Source organism: Convolutriloba macropyga, chromosome 6, assembly GCF_964194025.1.
Source record: "Convolutriloba macropyga chromosome 6, txConMacr16.3, whole genome shotgun sequence".
Taxonomy (NCBI): domain Eukaryota; kingdom Metazoa; phylum Xenacoelomorpha; order Acoela; family Convolutidae; genus Convolutriloba; species Convolutriloba macropyga.
In genome coordinates, this window is record NC_134473.1 from 31,037,504 (window position 1) to 31,064,666 (window position 27,163).

Here is a 27,163-nt window from a genome sequence, read left to right on the forward strand (position 1 = left end):
TGTAATCCAAGACACCATAAAATTTTTTTTCACAAGTAATTTTTAAATCTCCATTCTTAAAACCCGTCTGAAACCCGCATAGGACGTTGTTAAAATCATTTTTGTGTTAAAAAAAGAAGTTGCACAAAAAAAGTTTTATGATCTTGGATGGGCCATAAAAGTCTATGGTCTTTGATATGGTATCCAGGGCACCATAGAAAAAAAAATTTTGTTGAAGGCCAATGGCAAGTACGATATATTTGTTGTACTACGTGGTCCAAGAGACTTCGTTTGAGATCACCTTTAAGTTTATGTATGGTCTTAAGTATGGTATCAAAGAAGCCATACAACCATACATGTCTTACGTATGGTTTCTAAGAAACGTTTATGGTGGTCATCCCGGGAACCAACGTATTATATCAGCATAAGATTACATTAGATAGAAAGTTAACACTCAAGCAAAACTTTGAGAATGGGGACTACTCGAATGTTGTCGAACCCTCTTTCCAAACTCATTAAAATCATTATTTTTTTTGTAAAAATCGCAGACGCTCAACTCTCGGCAGTCTTAGAGATTTAAATTTGAGGATCGGTGGTGAATTGAACTGAAGTCCGGGCTCATATAACTAATATTGTATAGCTACTATAATATGTTTATCGTGATATCCTCAAAAATCTGAAATCTATGTCAGCGATTTTACCATCATCAAAAACTTCTTACGTGGCACTTAGAATAAAGAAAGTTAGAAAAGCGATTTTCAACCTATAGTTACATATCATTCTATCTCACACATGCTCACTCAAACAAAATGACTAACCTTATATGGTCGTAGATCGTAAAATGTTGATTGATTAATATTATGTAAATGTCTGTTGATAACGCCCATAGCTTTACTATTTTAGGTTACTGCCTGTTTTTCAAATCAATAAGCGGAGACAAGGAAAGCGATGTCTTGGAAGTAGAGCAGTCATTGTATCCTCCCAATGTTAGCTTATCAACATCCACCGATATATCGGACCCCACCAGAATCCAACTCGAAGTCAAGTCGGAAGCAGGGACTGGCAGCACTATTGAGGTCATTATGAATACCACAAATGTTGTTCCCAGACTTGTCACCAAATCTTTCTCTCCTGATCTCACGTTTGAGTTTGTGAATTTGAAGCCCGGAGGTTTCTACCAGTTCCTAGTGACGTCATACAGTGCGGGTGGTGAGTTGAGAGTGAGTCGTGAGTTCTCTCCTGTGTCACAAGTGACCTTTCCTGGAGTTCCTCAGGAGTACTCCTACTCTCCTGTGTTGACTACTTCCAGTGTTTCCGTTGGATTCTATCTGCAAGGAATCTACCATGGCTGGTCAATTGAGTAAGATATATATTTATGCATATTAAAATGTACTTGAAAAATGCTTAATAAAATTTAGACCAAACAAGGAAACTCGGTAATTTGCGTTCGCACTTAAAGGTCTGACCCCGCTCATCCACATTTTTGGCAAAAATGTCTACCAAATGAGGAAGAGTATTTTTCAAAAAGAAATGTGTATGAACAAAAAGATTGCCTGCAACGCAAATAATTCAGTGGAGTAAAAATGCCGTATTAGATTGATCAGATCAACATTTATTAAGAAAGCAAGTCAACAAGAACAACAAAATCAAACAACAATAACAACAAACATTAATTACATCCAAAATTTTATGTCTATTTCAAAAAAAAACTTAAAATAAAAAAAGACAAATCTGAAACTAAACAAAATAACTTGTACTTCACTAGAAAAAATATGGGACCACTCCATAATAAAGCTCGGTAACAATTCGACAAAAAACAGCTGGAAAAAATTGGCGTATTTTTTTTTAAAAAAACAATTAATTTCGAAGTAATGAAAACCAATAGATAGCAATTGAAAACTCCACCTCAATAAGAAGCCATTAAGACCTGTCACTATGCATTTTTTATGCAGTTACGAAAAACAAGAAATAGAGACCACAAACAAAAATTCAATTCAAACAAAATTGAGTAATAGTTTTGTTTTGTTTTTTTTTCGAAAACAATTAGTTTTAAAGTCATGAATGTCATTAGCTACAAAAAAAACAAAATAATTAAATTGGTTCTTTTGTTCGTCCACGGGAAGCCATTGAGAAAGGTAATTATTCACAATATGTCTTACGTCTAGAAGAAGAACGTCAAATACAGACAAAAATATAAAAAGTAGTTTACAGGTTTTGCTAAAAACCCGTGTCGAAGCCAGCAAATTTATGACGAATTTTTTTTTTAAAAATGTTAGATTTTGTACACTTGCATTTTTCATTGAGGAGAATAGTGTCATATGTGACCTGTAAGTAACAAGACTAGGTAACAAACTGACAAAAATCACAAAAATATGAAGTTTAATAGTAATTTTATTAATTTTTGAAAACATTTGTTTTCAAAGTCATAAAAGCCATCAGCTATCTACTCAAATCAAAATATTGGCTCAATTTTTCCACCCCAAGAAGCCAATGAAACCTGTATTTATCCAGGAATTTTCATACGACTAAAAACACAAAGAAAAACTACAGTTAAAGGCAAATGTGAAAGATTTTAATAAATTCTTCGAGAAAGGGGATGTTTAATTTATGCCTTTAAAAAAAACTTTTATATGTTCAATTGTGCCTTATTTGGAACGTCAAAGACGTAATATACGAACTCTCAAAAACGTTATAATGCAACGAAACGACGAAAAAACGTGAAGTTTGGCCAGATGCCTTAAAGTAAAAAAATTGCGAAATCTAGTAGTATTAAGCCGGAAAACAATAACTTAACGCGTAAAACCGCAAAAACGATTAAACTTTAATTCAAGAGACAGAATAGGAAAAAAATCATTTTTTCTTTGCTGACACTACGCTACAAATTTACCAAATTTAAAAAAAAAACTAGTGTCAAGGTCCAATAAGCCATTGTTTATTTAAAAATCAAACTTTTTTAAAAGTCAAAACGTCCTTAATTTTTGAGTTAAGAAACTAGTTACAATAATTTGGAACTGCTTAGGAAACCAATTGGACGTATCAACAGTGAGCTTTGACTGGATCTGTTCTGTCCTTTAACTAACATAATAAAGATCGATATTTTTTCAAAAAACGACCGGCTGATTACAATCTGAATAATTTTTGGATTGCGACAGTCCAAGATTGGACCAAAACCAGCCTTGCTATTGCTGTTCTCCATAAGGAACACTCAATTGTGTCGAATGTTTCAGATCTAGATAATTTGTAATTTAGAAGATCAAATGCTGTGTTTTGATAATCCAGTGTAAATTTAGCAAAAAAAACGGTACAATTTTAATTCCCGACTACTCTCAATGGAGGTGAAAGCAGGACTAGTTCCCCTTGTAGTTTACATGTTAGTTGTTTTTGGGTGTGTTTTTTTCGGGCAATTTAGTCAAAGTGCACTAAAGAAGTTTATTTCTGAAATTTTTGATGAAAAAGGCTGAACTTTGAAATATTTAGCCAAATTTTTAGCCCAAAATAAATTAAATCAAAATAGTCAACAAGACTTTTTGTCTCTAAAAATAAAATCAACAGTGTTATTGTTTTTCAAGTTTCATTTTTTCAAGTATTAATTGCGAACGTTTTTACAGTCCTGCATTATCAATACATGCACGGGCTTCTTAGAAATAATTGCGTTAGTTCGAGGTAGTTGAAAATACTTTTATTCAGGTCTAATGACTGGAGTTTTCGATCATGGTCCATATTTGTATGGATCATACGGCTCATACTTCTATTACCTCAAACTGATATCGTTTAAAATTCAGATCGACATTATTTTAATTTGGTTGAATCTTTTCCAATTTTTTTCATAAATCCTAACCAGATAATCGCTCTTTTCTTTGGTTCATTCTTTTCCAGAAAATTGTTTTTAAAAAGTTAAACGTTTTGGTGATGGAAAGAGCAATTAAAACTAAATCAATTTGAAGGCAGCTTCATAAGACGTCCCAAAAGTTTTCACAGTCCCGGTATAATCAAAACTTATAGGTATTTTTAGAAGTAATTGCGTTAGATCGAGGTAGTTCAAAATAATTTTAGTCTTTACTGGACTGCTTGATCACTGCTTATTTTTCTTAAATCGTATCTGATCTTGCTAATTTTTTTCATAAATCGAATATTTTTCCAAAAAACAATTGTTGCAATATGCTTTGCAATGTTAAAATTTCTGGCTGTCGAAAATGCATAAAGAGTTTTAATCAAGTTTTTTACTGTCTTTTGACTAAAGGTTCTCCCCGTAAAAATTAGAGAGAAGCTGCAAAACCTAAATCTAATTGCTGAAAAAAATCTTTTTACAACAGCAATTTGCCGCAACATCAGAGTTGTTTTCTGTACGTTAAATCATAGCAAACGCAGCGGGCTCTTTGCAAACAAGAATTATTAAAAGAAATAATACTGAAAAGAATCGCCTCCAAAAGCCTTGAACGTTTCTCAACTTTTTAAAGTTTACAGCACTTTTTTGCTTTCTACTATTTGCTGGACAAAAAAATAACTACTACACCGACAATACGCAAACTTTATTACAATACGAAATGAAAGAGATATGATGGTTGAAATACAAATTTCACAATTTCAGGATTGTATATTATTTTTTCAATTTCTTTTTTTTTGCGAAATCATTGAAAAAATATGTGCTTGTTGGTTGAAACTTTCCGGGCAAGAAAAGAGCTGCCTTTTCCACGGTTATTTCTTATTTTTAAAAGCTGATAAAATTGAGCTCTTGATCGTTGAAGACAAATAATAAAACTATTTCTTCAGTTATTTGCTGTATCATTGAATCTGTATTATTGTTTCGTTTGAAAAACTAAACATCACTTTCCGTTTTTATAGACTCAAAGATTGGATTAAATTTAATAATGGAGTTTACCCGACAAATCTGAAAAATATTTGCTTATAGTATTAACCCTCCATTGTAGTAGAGGAAGATGCTTGCTTCAAAATGTACAAAAATGGAAATCTAAAGTGCGGAACATCACAATCTTTTTTAATGACAGCCCGTGAGACAACGAAGGGTTATCAAAACTGCGTTATTGTATGTTATGAATCGGTAACATAAATCTATACCTGACCGTTCAGAGGGCACTCACTTAACTAAACAACCGATGGATGGAATATAATATTTTAGAACCAATTTGCACTGCCTAGATCCTCTTTTGGCCCATGCACCACCCCATGCACTTTCGATTTCTGGGTATCCGACTTCGAGGTGGCCAATATGCCAACTGGAACCAACGTGACCATAACAATAAGGGCATCTGTAGTCTACCCTGGACACTCAATGCGGGTAGGAAACCCTCTAGTAATACAAGCGTCCACATATCCCGCAATGCCAGTTAAGACATCAAGCTGGATAACTGATACAACCTCTGCCACTGTGTATTTCAATGTAGATGGAGTGAAAGATGGATATCAAATCGAGTAAGCTACACGGGTAAAAAAATATGTCGATAAAAATGTAAGAACAGAGTAGAATTTGAGCCGAGTGCCAAAAGAGAACCCGTACTCGGCGCCAAGTCGGTATCAGTACTGGGCAAGTCTAATTGCAAGTCTAGTTATCAGTACTGATTCAGGGCTATGATCAAAGCACACTTTAGACTCGTCAGAAATTAGTAGTTAAAAAGTTAGGGTACATTGCTCGCGTTAGGGGCCTATACGACACCGTACAAAGTTCTGCAGTTTTGAAGTGTTAAAACATATACTCAGTGCTAAAAAGTAACGAAAAATTAACTGAAAGAGATGAGCGTTAGATTTTAAATCGTTTCGCTTTCAGGAGGTCAGAATTCAGAAACTAGAAAAAACAAAAAACAAATTTTCGATACAGTACCTTAGAAAACTTTTAGGTCTTTTTCAGGCGTTGTAAAGTTTTGTTTTGTTGTTTGCGGCATCGTATAAGTGTTAGAAAGTTTAGTATAAGTTGGGCAGCCTGAGTACACTCCGTTACTTCCTTCAAAATCTGGAGCTGCCTCAGCATTTCTCAAACAGGACACGCGAAGTCACGGATGTTCTTTTTATTTTTGAAATCAAAGTGGAGACAAAATACACATAATAATCCCTCAGGTGGAAACAAAATACACATAATCAAGAGTACCAGTAGAACTGCTCACTTTCTCAAAATTTGAAACATTCACAGAGACGGGCTTCAATTGTAGAAACAAAATGTTCAAAGCTCAATTTTTGGAAAGCTAATTTTTAAAGTTTAATTGTCGATTAGAAGACTGCAGTATATCTAAATAATTGAAAATTAAGTGAAGAAAAACGCTCAATAAGTTATACCAAACCAATTGAAAACCAATCCTAGAAAAATTAAGTGTTTCGAGCACGTCTTTTTTGAGCGATGTGAGCGCTATATTCCGTACACTTGGTGTTTTTACGACTCGAATAGGAGTATTGGTATTCTACAGTTTTTTTTAGCTAGAACAAGTTAATTCATGACTTGAATTTCGACTTCTTTCGTTTCGACTATTTACCTCTGTCTTTGATTGTTGACATCCATTTTCGAACAATGGACTTTAACAGTAGCTTATTTTGTAATGTGTAGTCATTAGGAACTGCTGATAAAATTCAAGGTGAAGAGCTCATTTTGAGGTTTTTAATCCTATATAAGACTCTCCAACCTATCTAATCTACAGCCCCCCTTACCTCCCCACCTACCTACCTGTGCCCCCTACCTGCCAACCGTCTATCTGCCCCCCCCCCCCCAAACCGCACCCGCTCCCCACCTACAACAGCACCTTCCCACACCCCTGAAGTGTTCTGATGTTTCTCGTTTGTGATGTCTCTGACATTTTGATGAATCATACGTTCTTGTTTTTTTTGTTTTGATGTTCTGATTTCGGTAATGTTAGGTTAGAGATTATAATGCACGACGCTTCTAGTCGTTTCCGGTATTCTACCGGCTATGTTTCTTCTCGGTTTTTGAAATACAAAACATCAATGAGTTTTGTAAAGATACAATATATTACCAATTAAGATACAATGAAGGTACAAAAAAGATACAATTATTTTAGGTCCACTAGGGGTAGTTGTTTGGCCACGAGCTGTTTTGTGAACTCTTCTGTGACGTCATACACTGTGACAGAATTAGATCCCGGAAACTCCGAGATTATAACTGTCAAAGCTTACGTACAATACCCAGGACAAGACATCCTTGCTGGAGCTAGTCTGGATATCAGTGTGGCTACGCTGCCTGATACTCCGGATATCATCACAGTGTCCACTACAAACGAAAGTATTACATTCCAATTAGAAGTCCCAAGTGGATTCTGTCACGGTTTCTTGGTTCTGTAAGTATGTCATTCATAAATGTACAATAATGAAATGGTGTATAACTGTAAATGGTCTGAATGTTAAGAATTAGTGGCTCAAAAAGCCCCTGTATCAAAATGAAGTTGAATCAGCTGCAAAATCGAGCAAAATTGTGCTAAAAAAGAAATAGGAGAAAAAAGTAGTATTTAGATCAATGAGCTGGAAAAAAGCAGAAGAAGAATGAGTCCACGATAAACGTACTTTATGAGTAGTCTTTATGTCTTTAAGTGATGTGATAATTATGGGGGGTTGGGTTATTAAGTAAAAATTTACAAAAAGAAGCTGATATAGCTCAAGGCAAGCATTTCGTTCTCGTCAATTTTACAGATGTTTGGCAACAAAACTAAAGAAATTTGGATCTTTTCCATCTGTGCACCCAGCCCATCCTTCCCCACAGCTTAGTGGTGCATATTAATTGCAACCCCCCCCCCTGACAGCTTAGTGGGTTCATATTATTTGCACTCCCCCATACGCGCGTGCCATAATTTAGATCTTTTCCGTTGCCCCCCCCCCCCCCCCCGACAGCTTAGTTGATTCATATTATTTGCTTTCCCCCAGAAACACGTGCCATATATTGGATCTTTTCCGTTCGTGCCCCCCACAGCTTAGTGGGTGCATAATATTTGCACCCCACAGACTCTCGTGCCATACTTTGGCTCTGTCCGGTTTATGCCCACAACAGCTTAGTGGGTGCGTATTATTTCGCAAATGCCATATTTTCGATCTTTTCCAATTGTGCCCTCCATAGCCTATTGGATGCATATTACTAGCTACGTCCAGACACACGTGCCATTTTTCACAAAATGATATAACAAGCAATGACACGTGCTCTGCTACCGGGGTGCATAACATACTGCGGGACATAAACGGTTCTAGTTGAGATGTCTTTGTTTTTTTTAATATAAGAAAAGGTATGTATCGTCGGTTTTTTCTAGCCAATTTCTGACAATTTTTTGTCAACATCATTGCTCTGTACGGGTTTTTAACATGAAAAAGATTCATTGCCGTCGTTTTCAATCGTAAAAGATTCGGTATTGTCGTTTTTCGAACATGAAAAATTCCATTGTCGTCGCTTTCAAAGGTAGGAGATATGTGTTATAGTCGTTTTTAAACGTAAAAGATATTCGGCATCGCAGTTTTCAAACCCAAAAGAAATTGGGTGTCGTCGGTTTCTTGGATGATGATAATAATATAAAGTATTGTCGGAAAATTATCTCAAGTTGATTCCAAAAACCAACTTTTGAGACTTTCTTGTAGTTTCTGGTAATATTTTTCATTGGTTTTCAGTTTTACCCTAGTATAAATCAGCTCTATATTTTTTTCAACCATTTTTTTCTCCATACAAAGGTTTTTAGTAATGCGATACTTCATAGAATGCTAAAAATTTTGTGACCTCTTTTTTCTCATGATTAATAATATCGGGACATTTTCATCTCAGGACATCTTTCTCTGTATTAATATTCCTTAACAGCATACTAGAGGTTTTTTACGTTGTTAATGAAACGCACTGACATTTTCACACATGAAACCGAAGAAACCGAACGTTTTTTACACTATTAACCGAGCGACAGAATCGGGCTAAACCGATTATACCGAACTTTTCTTGCTTTACCGACCAAACATACTAAGCTTTCCAACGGTCCAAACCAAACATACCGAAGATTTCTTACCTTACGTGGAAAACTGAATATACTGAACATTTCTTTCGACGTTTTTGATCGATATTCTGGATTTGACGAAAAGATTCCACTCTTCCACTGTGCCAGGTGGCTTTAATTTTCGCTAACTTTTCGTCTGTAGTTGCAATAAAGTAACTGTTTAATTAAGAAATTTGTCGTCTGTCTATGCTCCTCCAGCACAATGTGATATCCCTAGCACTCCTATAGAGTTTTTTCTTTATCAATTTATGTGTACTTTAACAGCTTGTTCTAGTATAAATTATGCAACACCGACATGAAGGGTACAAAAAACTAGAATGAAGAGTAAAAAAACGCATGAAAAGGATTTTACGGCTCTTGTGCTTTTGCATGCACCATTTTTTTTAGGCCTGTTCTTTGACCAGTCAGATAATGGCTGACTCACGTGCACTCTTCAAACTGGGGTAGAATGAATGAAAAAAGTTTAAAATTTACTAAAAGTGCACGCAAGTGAACTGTGATGCGCTGCGAAAGCGACCGCTATTTTCAAAACCCTGTTGACAAAAAACAATAGTAATAACTACATTTAAAGCAAATCGCTAATTATGAACTCCTGTACTCCTTTTTGAGAAACATTGTTGAATAACGTATCTAAACTGCAGTTTCTTTAATCAACTCTTTGCCAATTGGGTTGGTCGGGTTTACACGAGATTACATGAGTTCATTATAAGCAGTTCTGTTATTCCAGGTCAGATAGTGGGAGTTGTTCATCCGCACCGTGTGAAATCTTAGCGGAATCTACAATATCTTTCACAATCATTGGACTGAATTCACTAACTGTGGTCCACCTGACTATCCAGTCATTTGTTGATTACTCAGATGTTGGCAGACGAATTTCACCATCAGCCCAGGAATTTGAACAAGTTACTCGATCTCTCACACCTATTGAAAGGCGACACTCAACAAACTCCGTGTCACACATTACAATTTATTTTGACGGATTTGGAGACCTTGACGGTTTTCTGATCAGGTTGTCATTTTAGTCTGGACCATATTTGAGAGTTATTTATAAACACCAGTCGATAGTCAGTAACATTGACTTCGTTATTCCAAATAGGGCATCCCATAGTTTTCTAGCTTTTGTACTGACTGCCCAATAAGAATCTTCGGCTATCACGTTCAGTCTTTCGAGAATTTCACTGGCCCCGTCAATGAAAATTAAGGTAAATGTTCACATTTGCCGCAAGCTGTCAACAATTTGAGACTACAGCCAATTTGGGTGTCCAATGGAGTGTATTCTAGCATTGTTGGAGAACACGTCTCCAAAAGCTCAGTTGATTTAAAATAGTGGCTTTTTCCCTTGACTTTTGCCAAAGCTGATGATCGGCAAAACAGTTAGTCTTTTCTAATTTTGTTGCCCGTTGTCAATGTTTTTCCCGGATAAACTTCCTTGATTATTACGTTGTCGTTGAATTATTTTTATAGCTGCGAAGCTGTAAGCTGAGAGGAGCTATATTGCGGTATCTTGGTTTCTTTTCGACTCGGTTTCGGTGATCTTGGTTTTTTCTATCGGTCTTTTTTTGTTTTTTTTTACATGAAGTAGTTTTGTTGATGCGGCATTTTGACCTGAAAGCGAAAGTGAAAAAATCTGTCTTGGTGAACAGACTTTTTCTAAGCGAGAAAAAATTTGGATTATGCGCTGCTTTCAGTGAAAGACATTTTTACTTTGAAAAATGCTTTGATCGACCGGCGCATATATATAATCATTTTTAGCCGTTTTTTCGTCCATTTGGCTCAATGTTTTCTACTGGTAATTTCGTTTTTTTGTTAAAAAATATTATTTGATCAATGACGCATTAATACGTAACTTTCTGAAATTGATGCCGCTAAGTTTTGCGGAGCCCAATAATTCTTTTCAAGTGTAAATTGTGTACATGTTTATCTACTTTATAGATAGTTTTTGAATTTTTTCCTTAATTTCTTCATTTTTGGACGTGTGAACAGACTTTTTTTCTTAAAAAGCAGTGTATATGTCAAAGTTCTTGCATTGTACAACTCTTTTGAACGTGATGTATTTTTTTGAGAATTGTACACAAACTAATCCATTTTTTGCGACTTTTAAAATTTTTTTCTCTAGTTTTTGTTTTTGTTTTGGTTTTAGTTCGTCGAAATTTTCTTTCTGTGCTCAACATGTGGTTAATTTTCATTTTATTAAAGGCTGATTTCGTTGGACGATTAATCTTTGAAATTCAATGAAATTTTGTCGTTTTTAATTACGGTTTTGATATTTTCATTTATAATTTTAATTATATGATCTTCTTTTGCAGTATTTTAGTTTCTCCAAGCTCTGAACTCTTTTTCATTTTGTTTTTTGGCAGTAGGATGATTGTGTAATATTTTCAGTCCAAAGTGGTTAAATAAATATATGCTCTTATTTTTTTGATCGATAACGTGGTGTGTATTTAAAACAGGATGTAAAAGTCAACGCTTCATGTGAAAACTAGATGTATCGATCAATCGAAGAGCAGAACCATCAGAGATAGAGAGAGACTTTGATTTTCTGTTTATATATTTGCTGAGATAGCGTGGAAAGTAGGAGTGAAGTAATCTTTTTCGTTTTACATTTGTTCAAAGAGCAAAGTTGAAAAAGTCGAATTTTCAGAATGACGTCTTCCTCTCAGTAACGGCATTTTCACGCGTGACGTCATTTTTCACTTCTCTAGCAATATTGTTAGCTCATTTGCGTGATATGATTTTGATCATACGCGACTTACGTCACTCAATAAAATGACTTTTGCACTTTAACACTCAAGTTTTATTTGAATTAAATTAAAGTAAAAGGAACTCATATATGTAATTAAGGTCCCTAATGAGAAGGCTTCTGCGCAATCATTTTACACTTGTTCTTTCTTTTTTAGATAATTCTTGTTCATTCAATAGCTTAGTTTGTCATCATCATCAAAGTAACGTAATTCGCATTGATTAACTAATTTATTAATGCGGTACAATTTGGTTCGAATGCTGTTTATTAATTTCAACTCAAATTGTTTTCAATGAAAATTGTTGCTCACGAATATATTAATTAGTTGTGGTCTGTTTGGAAGCAGTTTTAGGCATTTGAAGCAAATAATGCACTTTCAGATTCTATTTTCAGATTTTTTTTGCTACCATTTTGCCTTATTTTTAAGCGTTTCGAGCACTTTTTGTATTCTTCTTCTATTTTTATAGCACTTGCAAAAATGTGTGAGTGAAATCAATTGTTCTAGAAAATTTGAGTTTTTTTTTTCATTTTAATTATTGCATATTTTCAATGGTTTCTGTTGAAGAGAATTGGCAAAATTTGAGCAGAATTTCGCCGACATTTGGATGGTTTTTTGGTTTTTGCCCATTCTTCTGATCTTACGCTTCTCACTGTATTTTATCAACTTTAGTTCTTAGTTACGAATCAATCTATAGTTTTTGCGACTATGAGGTGGCACTCCAGGTCTTGACATGGCACGTGTTTGTTGAAATCAGTTAAACAACTTTCAAGGGTCGGCAATTGCATTTGGAATTTGTATAGATATTTTTTAGAGAATATTGCTTTTCGTTTTTGACCGTCATATTCTTTCCCTTTCCTCAAGTTTCCTCTTACCAATCGATTTCAGAATTTGTCTGTCAATTGTTAATTTTTTGCTGACTACCTGTTTTACAAGGTCTTTTACCAGCAGTTTTTTAGTGTCAACTGAAATCAACTTTTAACAGACTGTTTATCAGTTTCTGTCAGTTAGTTTTCTCATTATACTTTTCCTGTTGTTGTTTCAAAATGCTTAGCAAAATTTGTGGAACGTGGATTAGTACAGTGAGGATGTTTACTGTTCTACTTTTAGTCGTTTCCGGAATTCTTCCGGTTAAGTTTTTTGTTTAGTCGCATGACTTTTTTTTGGTTTTACATTTTTTTACACAGCAAAGTTGAAAAAATCAAATTTTCTGAATGACTTCTTCCTCTGACTAACGGCATTTGCGCGTGTGACGTCATTTCCAAATTCTCTAGCAAAAGTAAGGGAATTTCGCAGGGATTTTCGGCAAGTAGTGGTGTAAATTTTCCAGTTCGGAACAGGAAAAAGATTTCACACATAGCATTTAATTGCAGTAGGAGAAGATGAAATGTAGTTTTTGATTTTATAATGAAACGCGTATCTAAGGAGAGTGAAAGTATGATTCCCATAATCGTTTTCTTCTGCTCTGATATTTCCCACGAAAGTCATGGAAAAAATGCCATGAACATAGAATTGAAACTATGTTCCAGTTCAGAATAAAGCAAATACAATTACTAAAATTCAGCGCTGTCTTGATACTATACACCCAGTGCGTCGATTCCCGGTAAATACCGCCGGGAAAACTGGGAAAATTCATTCCTGGTAATTTCCGCTAAAATTGCCAGGAATGAATTTTCCCAGTTTTCCCAGTTGGAAAATTAAAAGGAATGACATTGATATAAAACAAGCTGCAGAGATGTGAATTTCGCGTGGGGAAAATACCAGGAACTCCGGATCACATCTATCTTGTAAAATATCCCACTTTTCCTGATATTTAATCCCACCCGGATACCAGCAAGATAACCGGAGAGTTTGATACGATCCAGGCGCCCCCGGTTGCCCCGGTAATTTTCTCAATAATTTCCCCGCTTAAACTGCTAATTCCCATCTATATAATTTCAGTTATCCCTGTAATTCCTGGTACTGGGTCCTGATAACTATACCCAATAGTGGTCCCGTTTTTCCTGGTAATTTCCCAAATACGTTCCTGGCAATCCCGCTAAAAATGTCAGGTTCCGACCATTACTTACCACCACTTACCAATCCCCTTGGGAATCCCGGTGAGTTTCCCAATGAGAAATGAGGGAACATAAACGGGAAAATTACCGGAAATTGGTCATAATTACCAGGAATCGACGCACTGGGTAACTTTGGGCCAGTTCTGAAGTTTTTACTACGGTTTGCATTGAATTACGAATACCGTTTATTTAAGCTCGGACATGGGCAGCTGTGCGAGTGACTGCACTAGCAATGATACATCCCTAGACACCTGGACCATAAATGGACTCACTTCAGGATTGACAGTTGAGATTGCAGTTAAAACATACAAAGACATCGCAGGATACCCAAGAGTATACTCCCTTCCACTCAATATCATCTTTGGCACTAGGCCGGGACTACCCTCAGGTATATATTCATTCCAGCAGTTATATCGATATTTGGAGACCTCAAAAAGGTTTTAAAAACTAGTAGAAAACCTTTTTGCCGTTTATCAAATAGCTGGTCCAAAAATGGAGAAATTGGGATCTATGTTCTTATGGCAAGTCACAACAGTAGTAATATGAGAGCAAGACAGGGGGGGGGGGGGGTTAAAAGGATGTACCTATGTATTAACATTAGGTATAGCCCATTTTCACTCAAATCTCAAAGATGTACCTCACAGCATGATACCCACGCTGTTCACACGAGGGGGATTTAGCAAGATAATCCCTTGATATTAAATTAGTAAGGACATTTATTCATTCCCATATTATTATTTAATATTGTAAATTTCCAAAGACGTACCTCACAGCATGACACCCAAGCTGTTCACACGAAGGGGATTTGTAAGATAATCCCTTATATTAAATAAGGATGACTCATTTACAGTTACGTACGGCTAACGTGATTTTCAAAAATGCACCTCACAGCATGATAACCGAACTGTTCACACGAAGGAAATTAGTAAGATAATCCTTTAATATTATATTTGTAAGCTCATTTACCCCTTCCGATATTACACTTTACTAATGTCAAATTCCAAAGACGTACCTCACAACATGATACCCCGCTGTTCACACGAAGGGGATTATTAAGATAATCCCTTAATATTAAATAAGGATGACTCATTTACAGTTACGTACGAATTTGCAAAGACGTAACTCACAGTATAATAACCAAGCTGTGCACACAAAGGGGACTAGCTATGTAATGTTTTATTATTAAATTAGATAGGATGACTCATTTACAGTTACGTACGGCTAACGTGATTTTCAAAAGTGTACCTCACAGCATGATAACCGAACTGTTCACACGAAGGGAATTAGTAAGATATCCTTTAATATTATATTTGTATGCTCATTTACCCATTCCGATATTACACTTTACTAATGTCAGATTCCAAAGATGTACCTCACAATATGATACCCAAGCTGCTCACACGAGGGTGATTAGCAAGATTATCCCTTAATATTAAATTAGTCAGGTCAATTACCCATTCCCATTTTGCACTTTAATAATGAAAACTTTCAAAGACGTACCTCACAGCATTACACCAAGCTGTTCGCACGAAGGCGATTATTTGGGCAATGTTTTAAAATTAAATTAGCTAGGATGACTCTTTTACACTTATGTACGGCTTACTTTTTTTTCAAAAATGTGCCTCAGAGCATGACACCCAAGCTGTTCACACAAAAGGGATTAATAAGATAGTGTTACGGTCATTGACCCCCTACCATATTACACTTATGTATATTTCCGAAGACGTACCGCACAGCATTTCACACTAGCTGTTCACACAAAGGGGATTAGCAGGATAGTGCCTTAACAACAAATCAGTAACGTCATTTACCTCTTACCATATTAGACTTAAATAATGTAAATTTCCAAAAAGTACCTCACAGCATGACACGCAAGCTGTTCACTCGAAAGGGATTAGCAAGATAGTGCCCTAACAACAAATTAATTAGAATGAGTCATATGTTCACCAGAAGGAAATATGGAAATATGGTATTAGTAGGGTATTAAAGAAACAGCGGGTATCCAACTGCTGGGACATAAGCTAATTACTCATTGTCATCTCTTTTTTGGAAAAATCAGTTTATCCCGCGTAGATAAAAATACCAGATTCTTGCTAAATATACCAAATTCTTGGAAAAAAACCCCAATTCTTTCTAAACAATATCCAAATCTTGAAGCAAATACGCAATTCTTACGAAAAAATACACCATTCTTATAAAAAAAAAGTACTCATTTCTTGCTAAAAGATACCTAATTGTTGAAAACAAAACCCAATTCATACCAAAAAATGCCTAATTCTGTCTAAAAAAATACACAAAGATTGCTAAAAAATTCCAAAAAAAGACAAATTGGTACTAGAAATTATCCAATTGTTGCCAAAAAATACAAATTTCCTGCTTAAAAATACAAAATTCGTGCCAAAAATACTCAATACTTGCTCAAAAATACCCAATTTTTTTTGAAGAAAAACACACAATTCATGCCTAAAAATAACCAATTTTGTAAAAAAAATATCTACAACTTGCCAAAAAGTACCAAAAAATAGACAAATGTTACCAGAAATTATCCAATTACTGCCAAAAATTACAAAATTTTTGCTTAAAATTACACAATTCTTGCCAAAAATACCCAATTATTGCTAAAAAATACCCAATTGTTGAAAAAGATACATAATTCATGCCAAAAAATGCACCATTTTGTCTAAAAAATACCCAAAAACTGCTAAAAAATACACAGTTCTGCCTAAAAATTACCCAATTCTTGAAAAAAACAGCCAATTCATTTAAAAAAAATAACACATTTATGTCTAAAAACTACCCAAAACTAGCTAGAAAGTACCCAACTCTTGCCAAAAAAGCCAATTATTACGAAAAATTATCCAATTATTGCTAAAAAAAACAAATTCTTGCTTAAAACAATCCAATTCTTGCCAAAAAATACACAATTCTTGCTAAAAAAATCCGCATTTCTTGAAAAAAATACCCAATTATTGCCAAAAATGCCCAATTATTCCCAAAAAATACCAAATTCTTGCAGAAAATACACATTTCTAACAGAAATTTTCCGAAACCTTACAAGGAATTAACCAACACTAGTTAAAAATAGCTATTTTTTACACAAAAAACTACATTTTTGCCAAAAAACCTAATTCCTATCAAAAAAGAAACAATTCTATTAAAAAGTGTCTACCTCCTACCACTTATATTTACCAAAAAACTTGCTAAATCTTGTCAAAATACTCAGTTTTTACTCAGTTTCCTTTAGTTTTCTCGAAACTCATTACCGCTTATATTTAGCAAAAGGTAGCTAAATCTTGTCAAAATTACTCAATTTTTACTGATTTTCCTTTAGTATTGTCGAAACTCATTGTGCTTTGTTTCCTTCTCTTCAACAACTCAACTATAGCTAGCTTTGGTTCTTCTCTTGAGACAATTCTAATCTCCTTTTGTTAGGAAGCTAAATTGTCAACTACAAAACCTTTTAGTAAAAATTCTTCATCTCCAGGACCTCCTCCTACTTCCCATTCCACGTAAGTCATTTTTGTTATAAAATTTGAAAACAAACCAGAAAAAGCGAATAAATGGCTATTATAATCATGTTACTCATTCGCAAACAGCATATGAATTCTTCAGAGAGAAAGAATTTGCGATTATGATTATAGGGGGCAATTTTGCTTTAACTTTAGTTCATTTAGGATTTCAATCGTCTTCAACTAAAACAGGTGGAATAATGGATATCAAATATGTGAAATTGAACAAAAATCTCAAGGTCCACTTCGTCTTCCCAGACTTCAATGATGACGTAGCAATTATAAGGGAGAGAGAAACATGCTTCGGGTGGGTAGCTGATCCTCCATTCTCAATTCCGAGGCAGCTTCTGGTCTTCATTATTGCTATCGAGAATTTGCCTGAAGCCGCTGTACCTTACGAACAGACAACTGTAGACGTCTACAAAAACCACATCGAAAACAAAACTTTACAAGTCTCAGACAACATGGAACTAAGCAGATCCGTCCGTGAACAATTCTGAGTTGTCTTATAGAACAATGTATGATAATCCACTGGGATGTTTTGAGGAGGAGAGAGAAATTAAAACCTCTGGTGTTTGTCTGACGACTTTGAGTATTTGCAGAAACCTCATCAGGATTGTGACGAGTGGGAAAATGGGTCACCGACAGAAAGTAATATCGCAAGTAGAGAAGAGAGGAAAACGCACTTGACCCCAAGTTTGGCATCGAAGTATTTGACAAGACAGTCCTCTTTTCGTGTTTTTCTTCATTGTTCTACAGATACTGGGCAAGATACAATGAAGGAGGTACAGGGAGCGTCGGCTGTTAAAAACACTTCACTGAAGTCTGTCAGAACCAACCTTAGTACAATCTAGCTCGCTGGTATTCCTCGCTATATTCTCCCTCACTTGACTAATGAAAAACTCATCATTAACATCACATGACTTTACTAAATATAGAAATGACATAAACACTAAATCATTTTCTACAGAACTTTTATTGCTTTAACAAAATGTTTTATAAGATCTTATTGGCTACGAGGTTTTTTGTGCCCAATTCTTCTGTGTTTTACTTAAGTTTCATGGGCTCGATATATCGAGGTTAATTTTCAAGATATTGCAGTCATTTGTTTCTTTCCCTTTACATTATTCAGTTACCCTTATTCATCCAGTTTTTTATTTCAGATTCCAGATCTCATGTTTTGGTCGATTCTGCAAAAGTAAATACCAAAAGCAGTAATTCCAGTTATATCTTTTGGTAGTTTCATTCTTGTCAACATATTCAATTGCTACGGAAGCATACTTTCAAGGTTTCACGAAAATGAAAAACGCAAAACCTGTTTCTTACCAGCTTATAAATTTTGGGGTAAACATTTACAAGCTTACCAGCTTGGAAAAAATTAAATTTGGAGGAAATTAACCAGAAATTTTCTCATGGAGGACTTATTGGTTAAGAGAATTCCTTTTTAATTTTTTTTTTACAAGATTGAAAGTTTTTCTACTACATGCTGCACTACACGATTTTGTTGGAGCGGTTAAAGCAACTGCAAACAAGATTCCAGGATAATGCTACATGTTACCAAGTTTTCCCAGCTCATGTTTCGTGGCTTAACTGGGTTAATCTTTTGTGTTCTTATAAAACTTTTCCATCCTCATATTTTGAAAAGGCTAGACTGCTATTCCTTTTCTTGATATTGTATTCTAGAAAAAAGAATATCTCTCGATGTATTTGATTTTGAGTGCCTGGAAGGGAAAATTGTTAAGGAGTTGGGTGCTTCCATGGACGGAATTGTATTGGGATACAGTTTCCTGCCACCCAAAGACTACAAATCTAATTTTCAAGCGCAGTGTAATCTCCACTCAAACTACTTGTGTAAAGATGATGAGAATCTAGATGATCTTGGTTGTCCAGAAATTTCAAAACTTTTCAAAAATTTGGATACTGACTGGGATTGCAGCAACTATCCGTATCGACACAGAAAAACCTTTCACTGTGCGGAGAAGGAAACTTATGCTTTCGGAATTTTGACTCATGATCCTTTTGATAACGTATAATATTTGTAATTTCTTATTCTTTGTGTGATCGTTTTGTAATTAATTGTTTTTATTTTACTACTTTTCAAATCAAAGAAAGGTTGCACTGGAATATGATTAGCTCGGTGCAGATTATATGATTGGATAAGAATGCTAGAAATTGACGTTTTCAAAATAAAAAAATACACTTCTTTTGAAATTGGCAACCAAAAACATTTCAGTTTAAAAGGTCACAGTAAAATGACATCCTAAAATTTAAGTTAAACAAAAAAAATTTGAAAACTTCAAAAACTGGAAAATTGAAAAGAAGAAAAATTGAAAAATACAATTTTTGTTGAAAACATTATGTCAAAAACTACGTTTTGAATCAACTTTTATATTGACACATTTATGTTTAAAACTTCATGTAAAAAAGCGGCAATTTTGAATCATGATTATTTAAGTAAAACCGCTTTTTAAAAATCAATTTAACAAAAAATTGCTTAAAAAAACCAAAAACTGAATTGAAAATTAAAAAATCAAAATAATATTTTTTGTTTAAAACTTTATGTAAAAAGCGCCAATATTGAATCAATATTGTTTAAAAAAACACAATTTTAAAAGTCAATAGAACAAAAACTTGCTTAAAAACACCAAAAACTAAAAAACCGAAAACTGAAAAAATCAAGTTTTGTTTATATTTTTATGTAAAAAGCGGCAATTTTGAACCATGATTATTTAAGAAGAACCACGTTTTAAAAACTCAATCTAACAAAAAATTGCTTAAAAACACCAAACACTAAATCGAAAATTAAAAAAAATCGAAATACACATTTTTTTAAAAAGTTTATGTAAAAAGCGCCAATTTTGAATCAATATTTTTAAAGTAAAACAACATTTTAAAAATTTAATTGGACAAAAACTCGTTTAAAAACAACCAAATTATAAAAAAATCGAAAAATGAAAATAATCAAATAAACGTTTTTTTAAAGAACCTTACGTATAAAACGAAATTTTGTATCAAAATTTAAATAGCGATTTTTTTGAACGAGGAAAAAGAAATAATCCAAAATTCAGTGACTAATAGTTTAATCACCTGTCGAACAAATGAGCCATCCTATCTAATTTATCATTAAAACATTATCTTGCTAACCTCCTTCGAGTGAACAGCTTGGGTATCATGCTGTGAGGTACGTCTTTGGAATTTTACCTCCTTAAAGTGTAATATGGGAAAAGGTAAGCGACCTTACTTATTTGTTACCAAGAGATTCTTTTACTAATCCTCTTCATTTGAACAGCTTTAGTATCATGCTGTGAAGTGAAATTTTGAAAATCACGTAAGCCATACATAATTACAAATGAGTCGTCATATCTAATTGAATATTAAAACATTACCTAGTTAATACTTTTTGTGTGAACAGCTTGGGTATCATGCTGTGAGGTACATCTTGGGAATTGGACATCCGTAAAATGTAATATGGCAAAGGGTAAATGACCTTACTAATTTGTTACTAAGAGGTTATTGCCCTTCGTGTGAACAGCTTGAGTATCATGCTGTGAGGTAATTTTTGAAAATCACGTCAGCCGTACATAACTGTAAATGAGTCATCCTACCTAATTTTGTGATAAAACATTAATAAACCGCGGGATACCGTTGTTGCGTGATGACAATTACTGACTTCATGCATCCCTAGCGTGCATCTTTGGATGTTTTTTTGGAAATAAAAGATCGTTGATTGCGGCTCGTAATCAACGATCTTTTATTTCCAAAAAAACATCCAAAGATGCACGCTAGGGATGCATGAAGTCAGTAATTGTCACGTGTTTTGATTTTTTCCATATTCGGTTTTTTAGTTTCAGGTGTTTTTAAGCAATTTTTTGTTCAATTGAATATTTAAAATGCGTTTATCTTAAATAATCGTGATTCAAAATTGCCGCTTTTTACAATAAGTTATAAACAAATTTTGATTTTCTCATTTTTCGGTTTTTTAGTTTCTGGTATTTTTAAGCAATTTTTTGTTTAATTGAATATTTAAAATGTGGCTTTAATTAAATAATATTGGTTCCAAATTGGCGCTTTTTACATAAAGTTTGAAACAAAAAATATTTACTTGGTTTTTTTTTAATTTTCGATTCAGTTTTTGGTATTTTTAAGCAATTTTTTGCTAGAATAATTTTTTAAAATGTGGTTTTACTTAAATAATCTTAATTCAAAATTGCCCTTTTTTTACATAAAGTTTTAAATATAAATCTCTCAAAATAAATGTTGATTCAGAAAGTCGTTTTTGACATAAGGTTTTCAACAAAAATTGTATTTTTCAATTTTTCTTCTTTTCATTTTTCCAGTTTTTGCAAGTTTTCAAATATTTTTTGTTTAACTTAAATTTTAAGATGTCATTTTGCTGTGACCTTTCAAACTGAAATTTTTTGGTTCCCAGTTTTAAAAGAAGTATATATTATTATTTTGAAAACGTCAATTCTAGCATTTTTATGCAATCATAAAATCTGCACCGAGCTAATCATATTCCAATGCGACCTTTCTCTAATTTAAAAAATAGTAAAATAAAAACAATTATTTACAAAACGAACACTTAAACAAAAAGAAATTATAAATATAATACGTTATCAAAAGGATCAAGAGTCAAAATTCCGAAAGCATAAGCTTTCTTCTCCGCACTGTAAAAGGTTTTTTTGTGTCGATACGGAGAGTTGCTGCAATCCCAGTCAGTATCCAAATTTTTGAAAAGTTTTGAATTTTTTGGACAACCAAAATCATCTAGGTTCTCCACATCTTTACACAAGTAATTTGAGAGGAGATTACACTTCTCCAACCCCTTCGCAAAAAAGTTTGTTGTAGATGAACAATGTTGGTGAATGATTGATGACAACTCAATATATTTCAGTTTTCCACTGCTCCAATTAATCCCATGTAAGTTTTTAGGGTTCCAGATTACTTGAAAAGTAGTTTTGAAGTCTTTGGGTGGCAAGAAACTGTATCTCAATATAATTCCGTCCTTGAAAACACCCAACTCCTTAACAAATTTCCCCTCCAGGCACTCAATATCAAATACAACGCGAGACATTCTTTTTTCTAGATTACAATATCAAAAAAATGAATAACAGTCCAGCCTTTCAAAAATTTGAGGATGGATAAATTTAATAAGAACACAAAAGATTAACCCAGTTAACCCACGAAACATGAGCTGGAAAACTTGGTAACATGTAACAGTATTCTGGACCCTTGTTTGCAGTTGCTTTCACAGCTCCAACAGAATTGTGTAGTACAGCATGTAATCCAAAAACTTTCAATCTAGTGAAGAAAAAGTCAAAAAAGAATTTCCTTAACCGATAAGTCCTCCATGAGAAAAATTTCGGTTAATTACCTCAAAATTTAAATTTTTGTGCTAAATGCTACAGGCTGATAAGAAAGAGTTTTTGCGTTCTTGATTTTCGTGAAACCTTGAAAGTATGCTTCCGTAACAATTGAACATATTGACAAGAATGAAACTACCAAAAGATATTAGTGGAAATTCTACTTTTGGTAGTTACTTTTGGTGAATTGAGCAAAACATGAAATCTGGAAGCTGAAATAAAAGAAAACTGGATGAAGACGGGTAACAGGAAATGTAAGGTGAAAGAAACAAATGACTGCAAAATTTTGAGATTTTCGTTCAATTTCATAGATTTGATATCCATTATTCCAACTTTTTTAGTTGAAGACGGTTGAAATCCTAAACGAACTAAAGTTAAAGCAAAATTGCCCCTATAATCCTAATTGCAAAACCTTTCTCTCTGAAGAAATCATATGTTATTTGCGAATGAGTAACATGATTATAATAGCCATTTATTCGCTTTTTCTCGTTTGTTTTCAAATTTTATAACAAAAATGACTTACGTGGAATGGGAAGTAGGAGGAGGTCCTGGAGATGAAGAATTTTACTAAAATGTTTTGTAGTTGACAACTTAGCTTCCTAACAAAGGCAGATTAGAATTGTCTCAAGAGAAGAATCAATGCTCGCTATAGTTGAGTTGTTGTAGAGAAGGAAAAAAAATCACAGTGAGTTTTGACAATATTAAAGGAAATTGTGTAAAAATTGATTAATTTCGACAAGATTTAGCTACCTTTTGGTAAATATAAGTGGTAGGAGTTAGTCACTTTTTAATAGAATTGTTTATTTTTTGATAGGAATTAGATTTTTTTGGCAAAAATTTAGTTTTTTTGGGTAGGAAATGGCTATTTTTAACTAGTATTGGTTACTTACTTGTAAAGTTTTGGAAAATTTTCGTCAGAATTGTGTATTTTCTGCAAGATTTTGGTATTTTTTGGCAATAATTGTGTATTTTTTGGCAATAAATGGGTATTTTTTCAAGAATTGGGGTTTTTTTAGCAAGAATTGTTATTTTTTTGGCAAGAATTGGATTGTTTTAAGCAAGAATTTGATATTTTTTGGCAAAAACTGGATAATTTTTGGTAAGTTTTGGGTAGTTTTTAGACAGAACTGGGTTTTTTTTTGGAATGAATTGGGTGTTTTTTTCAAGACTTGGGTAATTTTTTGCAAGAACTGGGTATTTTTTAGCAGTTTTTGTGTATTTTTTAGACAAAATGTGGTTTTTTTGGCATGAATTGTGTGTCTTTTTGCAAGAGTTGGGTACTTTTCAGCAAGAATTGTGTATTTTTGGCAAGGTTTCTGTATTTTTAAGCAAAATTTTTGTATTTTTTGGCAGTAATTGGATAATTTCTGGTAACACTTGTCTATTTTTTGGTACTTTTTGGCAAGTTGTGTGTATTTTTTAGACAAATTTGGGTACTTTTTTCATAAGAATTGTGTATTTTTTGCTAAGAATTGCGTTTTTTTCCAAAAATTGGGTTTTTTTTAGAAAGAATTGGGTTTTTTGCCAAGAATTTGGTACATTTAGCAAAAATCTGGTATTTTTATCTACGCGGGATAAACTGATTTTTCCAAAAAAGAGATGAAAATGAGTAATTAGCTTATGTCCCAACAGTTGGATACCCGCTGTTTCGTTAATACCCTGCTAATCCCCTAGTTCCCTCTGGTGGACACAGGACTCTTTCTAATTAATTTGTTGTAAGGGCACTATCTTGCTAATTCCTTTCGTGTGAACAGCTTGCGTGTCATGCTATCAGGTACTTCATTGGAAATTTACAGAAATGACTTACGTGGAATATGAAGTAGGAGGAGGTCCTGGAGATGAAGAATCTTCACTAAAAGGTTTCGTAGTTGACAACTTGTCTCAAGAGAAGAATCAAAGCTAGCTACAGTTGAGTTGTTGAAGAGAAGGAAAATCAGCACAATGAGTTTCGACAATACTAAGGGAAATTGGGTAAAAATTGGGTAATTTTGACAAGATTTAGCTTCCTCTTGTTAAATATAAGTGGTAGGAATTAGACACTTTTTGATAGAATTGTTTCTTTTTTGATAGGAATTAGGTTTTTTTGGCAAAAAGTAGTTTTTTAGGTAAGAAATGGCTATTTTTAACTAGTATTGGTTAATTTCTTGTAAGGTTTTGGAAAATTTCTGTTAGAATTGTGTATTTTCTGCAAGAATTTGTCATTTTTTGGGAATAATTGGGCATTTTTTGGCAATAATTGGGTTTTGCTTTCAAGAATTGGGGATTTTTTTAGCAAGAATTGTGTATTTTTTTGGAAAGAATTGGATTGTTTTAAGCAAGAATTTGGTATTTTTTGGCAATAATTGGATAATATTTGGTAATAATTGGCTTTTTTGGCAAGAATTGGGTACTTTTTAGCAACTTTTGGGTACTTTTTAGACAGAATTGGGTATTTTTTGGAATGAATTGGGTGTTTTTTTCAAGAAATGGGAAATTTTTTGCAAGAACCGGGTATTTTTGACAAGAATTCTGTATTTTTAAGCAAAAAATTGGTGTTTTAAACAAACAAAAGGTGTTTTTTTTGGCATGAATTGTGTGTCTTTTTCAAGAATTGGGTACTTTTTAGCAAGAATTGGGTATTTTTGACAAGAATTCTGTTTTTTTAAGCAAAAATTTTGTATTTTGTGGCCGTAATTGGATAATTTCTGATAACATTTGTCTACTTTTTGGTACTTTTTGGCAAGCTTTGGGTAGTTTTTAGACAAACTTGTGTATTTTTTGGCATGAATTGTGTTTTTTTCAAGAATTGGGTATTTTTTAGCAAGAATTGAGTATTTTTGGCAAAAATTTTGTATTTTTAAGCAAAAATTTTGTTTTTTTTCTGGCAATAATTGGATAGTTTCTGGTAACAATTTGTATTTTCTGGAACTTTTTAGCAAGTTTTGGGTTTTTTAGACAGAATTAGGTATTATTTGATATGAATTGGGTTTTTTTTCAAGAATTAGGTATTTTTTTAGCAAGAATAGGGTAGTTGTGGCAAGAATTGGGTATGTTATAGCCAAAATTGGGTCCTTTTTTTATAAGAATGGGGTATTTTTTTGCTAAGAATTGCGTATTTTTTCCAAAAATTGGGTATTTTTTAGAAAGAATTGAGTTTTTTTGCCAAGAATTTGGTATATTTAGCAAAAATCTGGTATTTTTATCTACGCGAGATAAACTGATTTTTCCAAAAAAGAGATGAAAAGGAGTAATTAGCTTATGTCCCAGCCGTTGGATACCCGCTGCTTCTTTAATACCTTACTAATCGCCTGGTTCCTTCTGGTGAACATATGACTCATTCTAATTAGTTTGTTGTTAGGGCACTATCTTGCTAATCCCTTTCGAGTGAACAGCTTGCGTATCATGCTGTGAGGTACTTTTTGGAAATTCACATTATTTAAGTGTAATATGATAAGAGGTAAATGACCATACTGATTTTTTGTTAAGGCACTATCTTGCTAATCCCCTTTGTGTGAATAGCTTGACTGCCATTCAGTGCGGTACGATTTTGGAATTATACATTATTCAAGTGTAATATGGTATTTGGTTAATGACCTTAACACTATCTTATTAATCCCCTTTGTGCGAACAGCGTGGATGTCATGCTGTGAGGCACATTTTTGAAAAAAAATTAAGCCGTACATAAGTTCAAATGAGTCATCCTAGCTAATTTAATATTAAAACATTGCCTAACCAATCGCTTTCGTGTGCACAGCTTGGTTATCATAGTGTGAGGTACGTCTTTGCAATGTTGTACCTAACTGTAAATGAGCCATCCTGATTTAATATTAAGGGATTTTCTTGCTAATCTCCCTCAGGGGAAGAGCGTGGGTATCATGTTGTGAGGTACATCTTTGGAATCTGAGGTTAGTAAAGTGCAATTTGGTAAGGCGTAAATGACCTAATTTGTTAAGGCACTATCTTGCTAATCCCCATCGTGTGAACAGCTAAGTATCATGCTGTGAGGTACGTCCTTGGTATTGGACATTAGTAAAGTGTAATATGGGATGGGTAAATGAGCTTACTAATTTAATATTAAAGGATTATCTTACTAATCCCCTTCGTGTGAACCGTTCGGTTATCATGCTGTGAGGTACACTTTTGAAAATCACGTTAGCCGTACGTAACTGTAAATGAGTTATCCTATCTAATTTAATATTAAAACATTACGTAGCTAGTCCCCTTTGTGTGCACAGCTTGGTTTTTATACTGTGAGTTACGTCTTCGCAAATTCGTTCGTAACTGTAAATGAGTCATCCTTATTTAATATTAAGGGATTATCTTACTAATCTACTCGAGTGAACAGCTTGGGTGTCATGCTGTGAGGTACGTCTTTGGAAATTTACGTTATTAAGTGCAATATGGGAATGAGTAAATGTCCTTACTAATTTAATATCAAGGGATTATCTTGCTAATCCCCCTCGTGTGAACAGCGTTGGTATCATGCTGTGAGGTACATCTTTGGGATTTGAGGGAAAATGGGCTATACCTAATGTTAATACACAGGTACATCCTTTTACCCCC

At 33.8% G+C, this 27,163-nt stretch overlaps 1 protein-coding gene across 1 annotated transcript in view; it reads left to right on the forward strand.

Annotated features, from left to right (window-relative positions):
* The first annotated feature begins 845 nt into the window (after positions 1 to 845).
* Positions 846 to 27,163, forward strand: part of LOC142341288 (uncharacterized) — a 52,076-nt gene continuing 25,758 nt past the window's right edge. The window contains exons 1-5 of the mRNA XM_075392207.1: positions 846 to 1,339; positions 5,137 to 5,409; positions 6,999 to 7,274; positions 9,682 to 9,963; positions 13,944 to 14,137. Of these exons, the coding sequence (XP_075248322.1) occupies positions 846 to 1,339; positions 5,137 to 5,409; positions 6,999 to 7,274; positions 9,682 to 9,963; positions 13,944 to 14,137 (1,519 nt within the window). The remainder of the gene's footprint in view (positions 1,340 to 5,136; positions 5,410 to 6,998; positions 7,275 to 9,681; positions 9,964 to 13,943; positions 14,138 to 27,163) is intronic.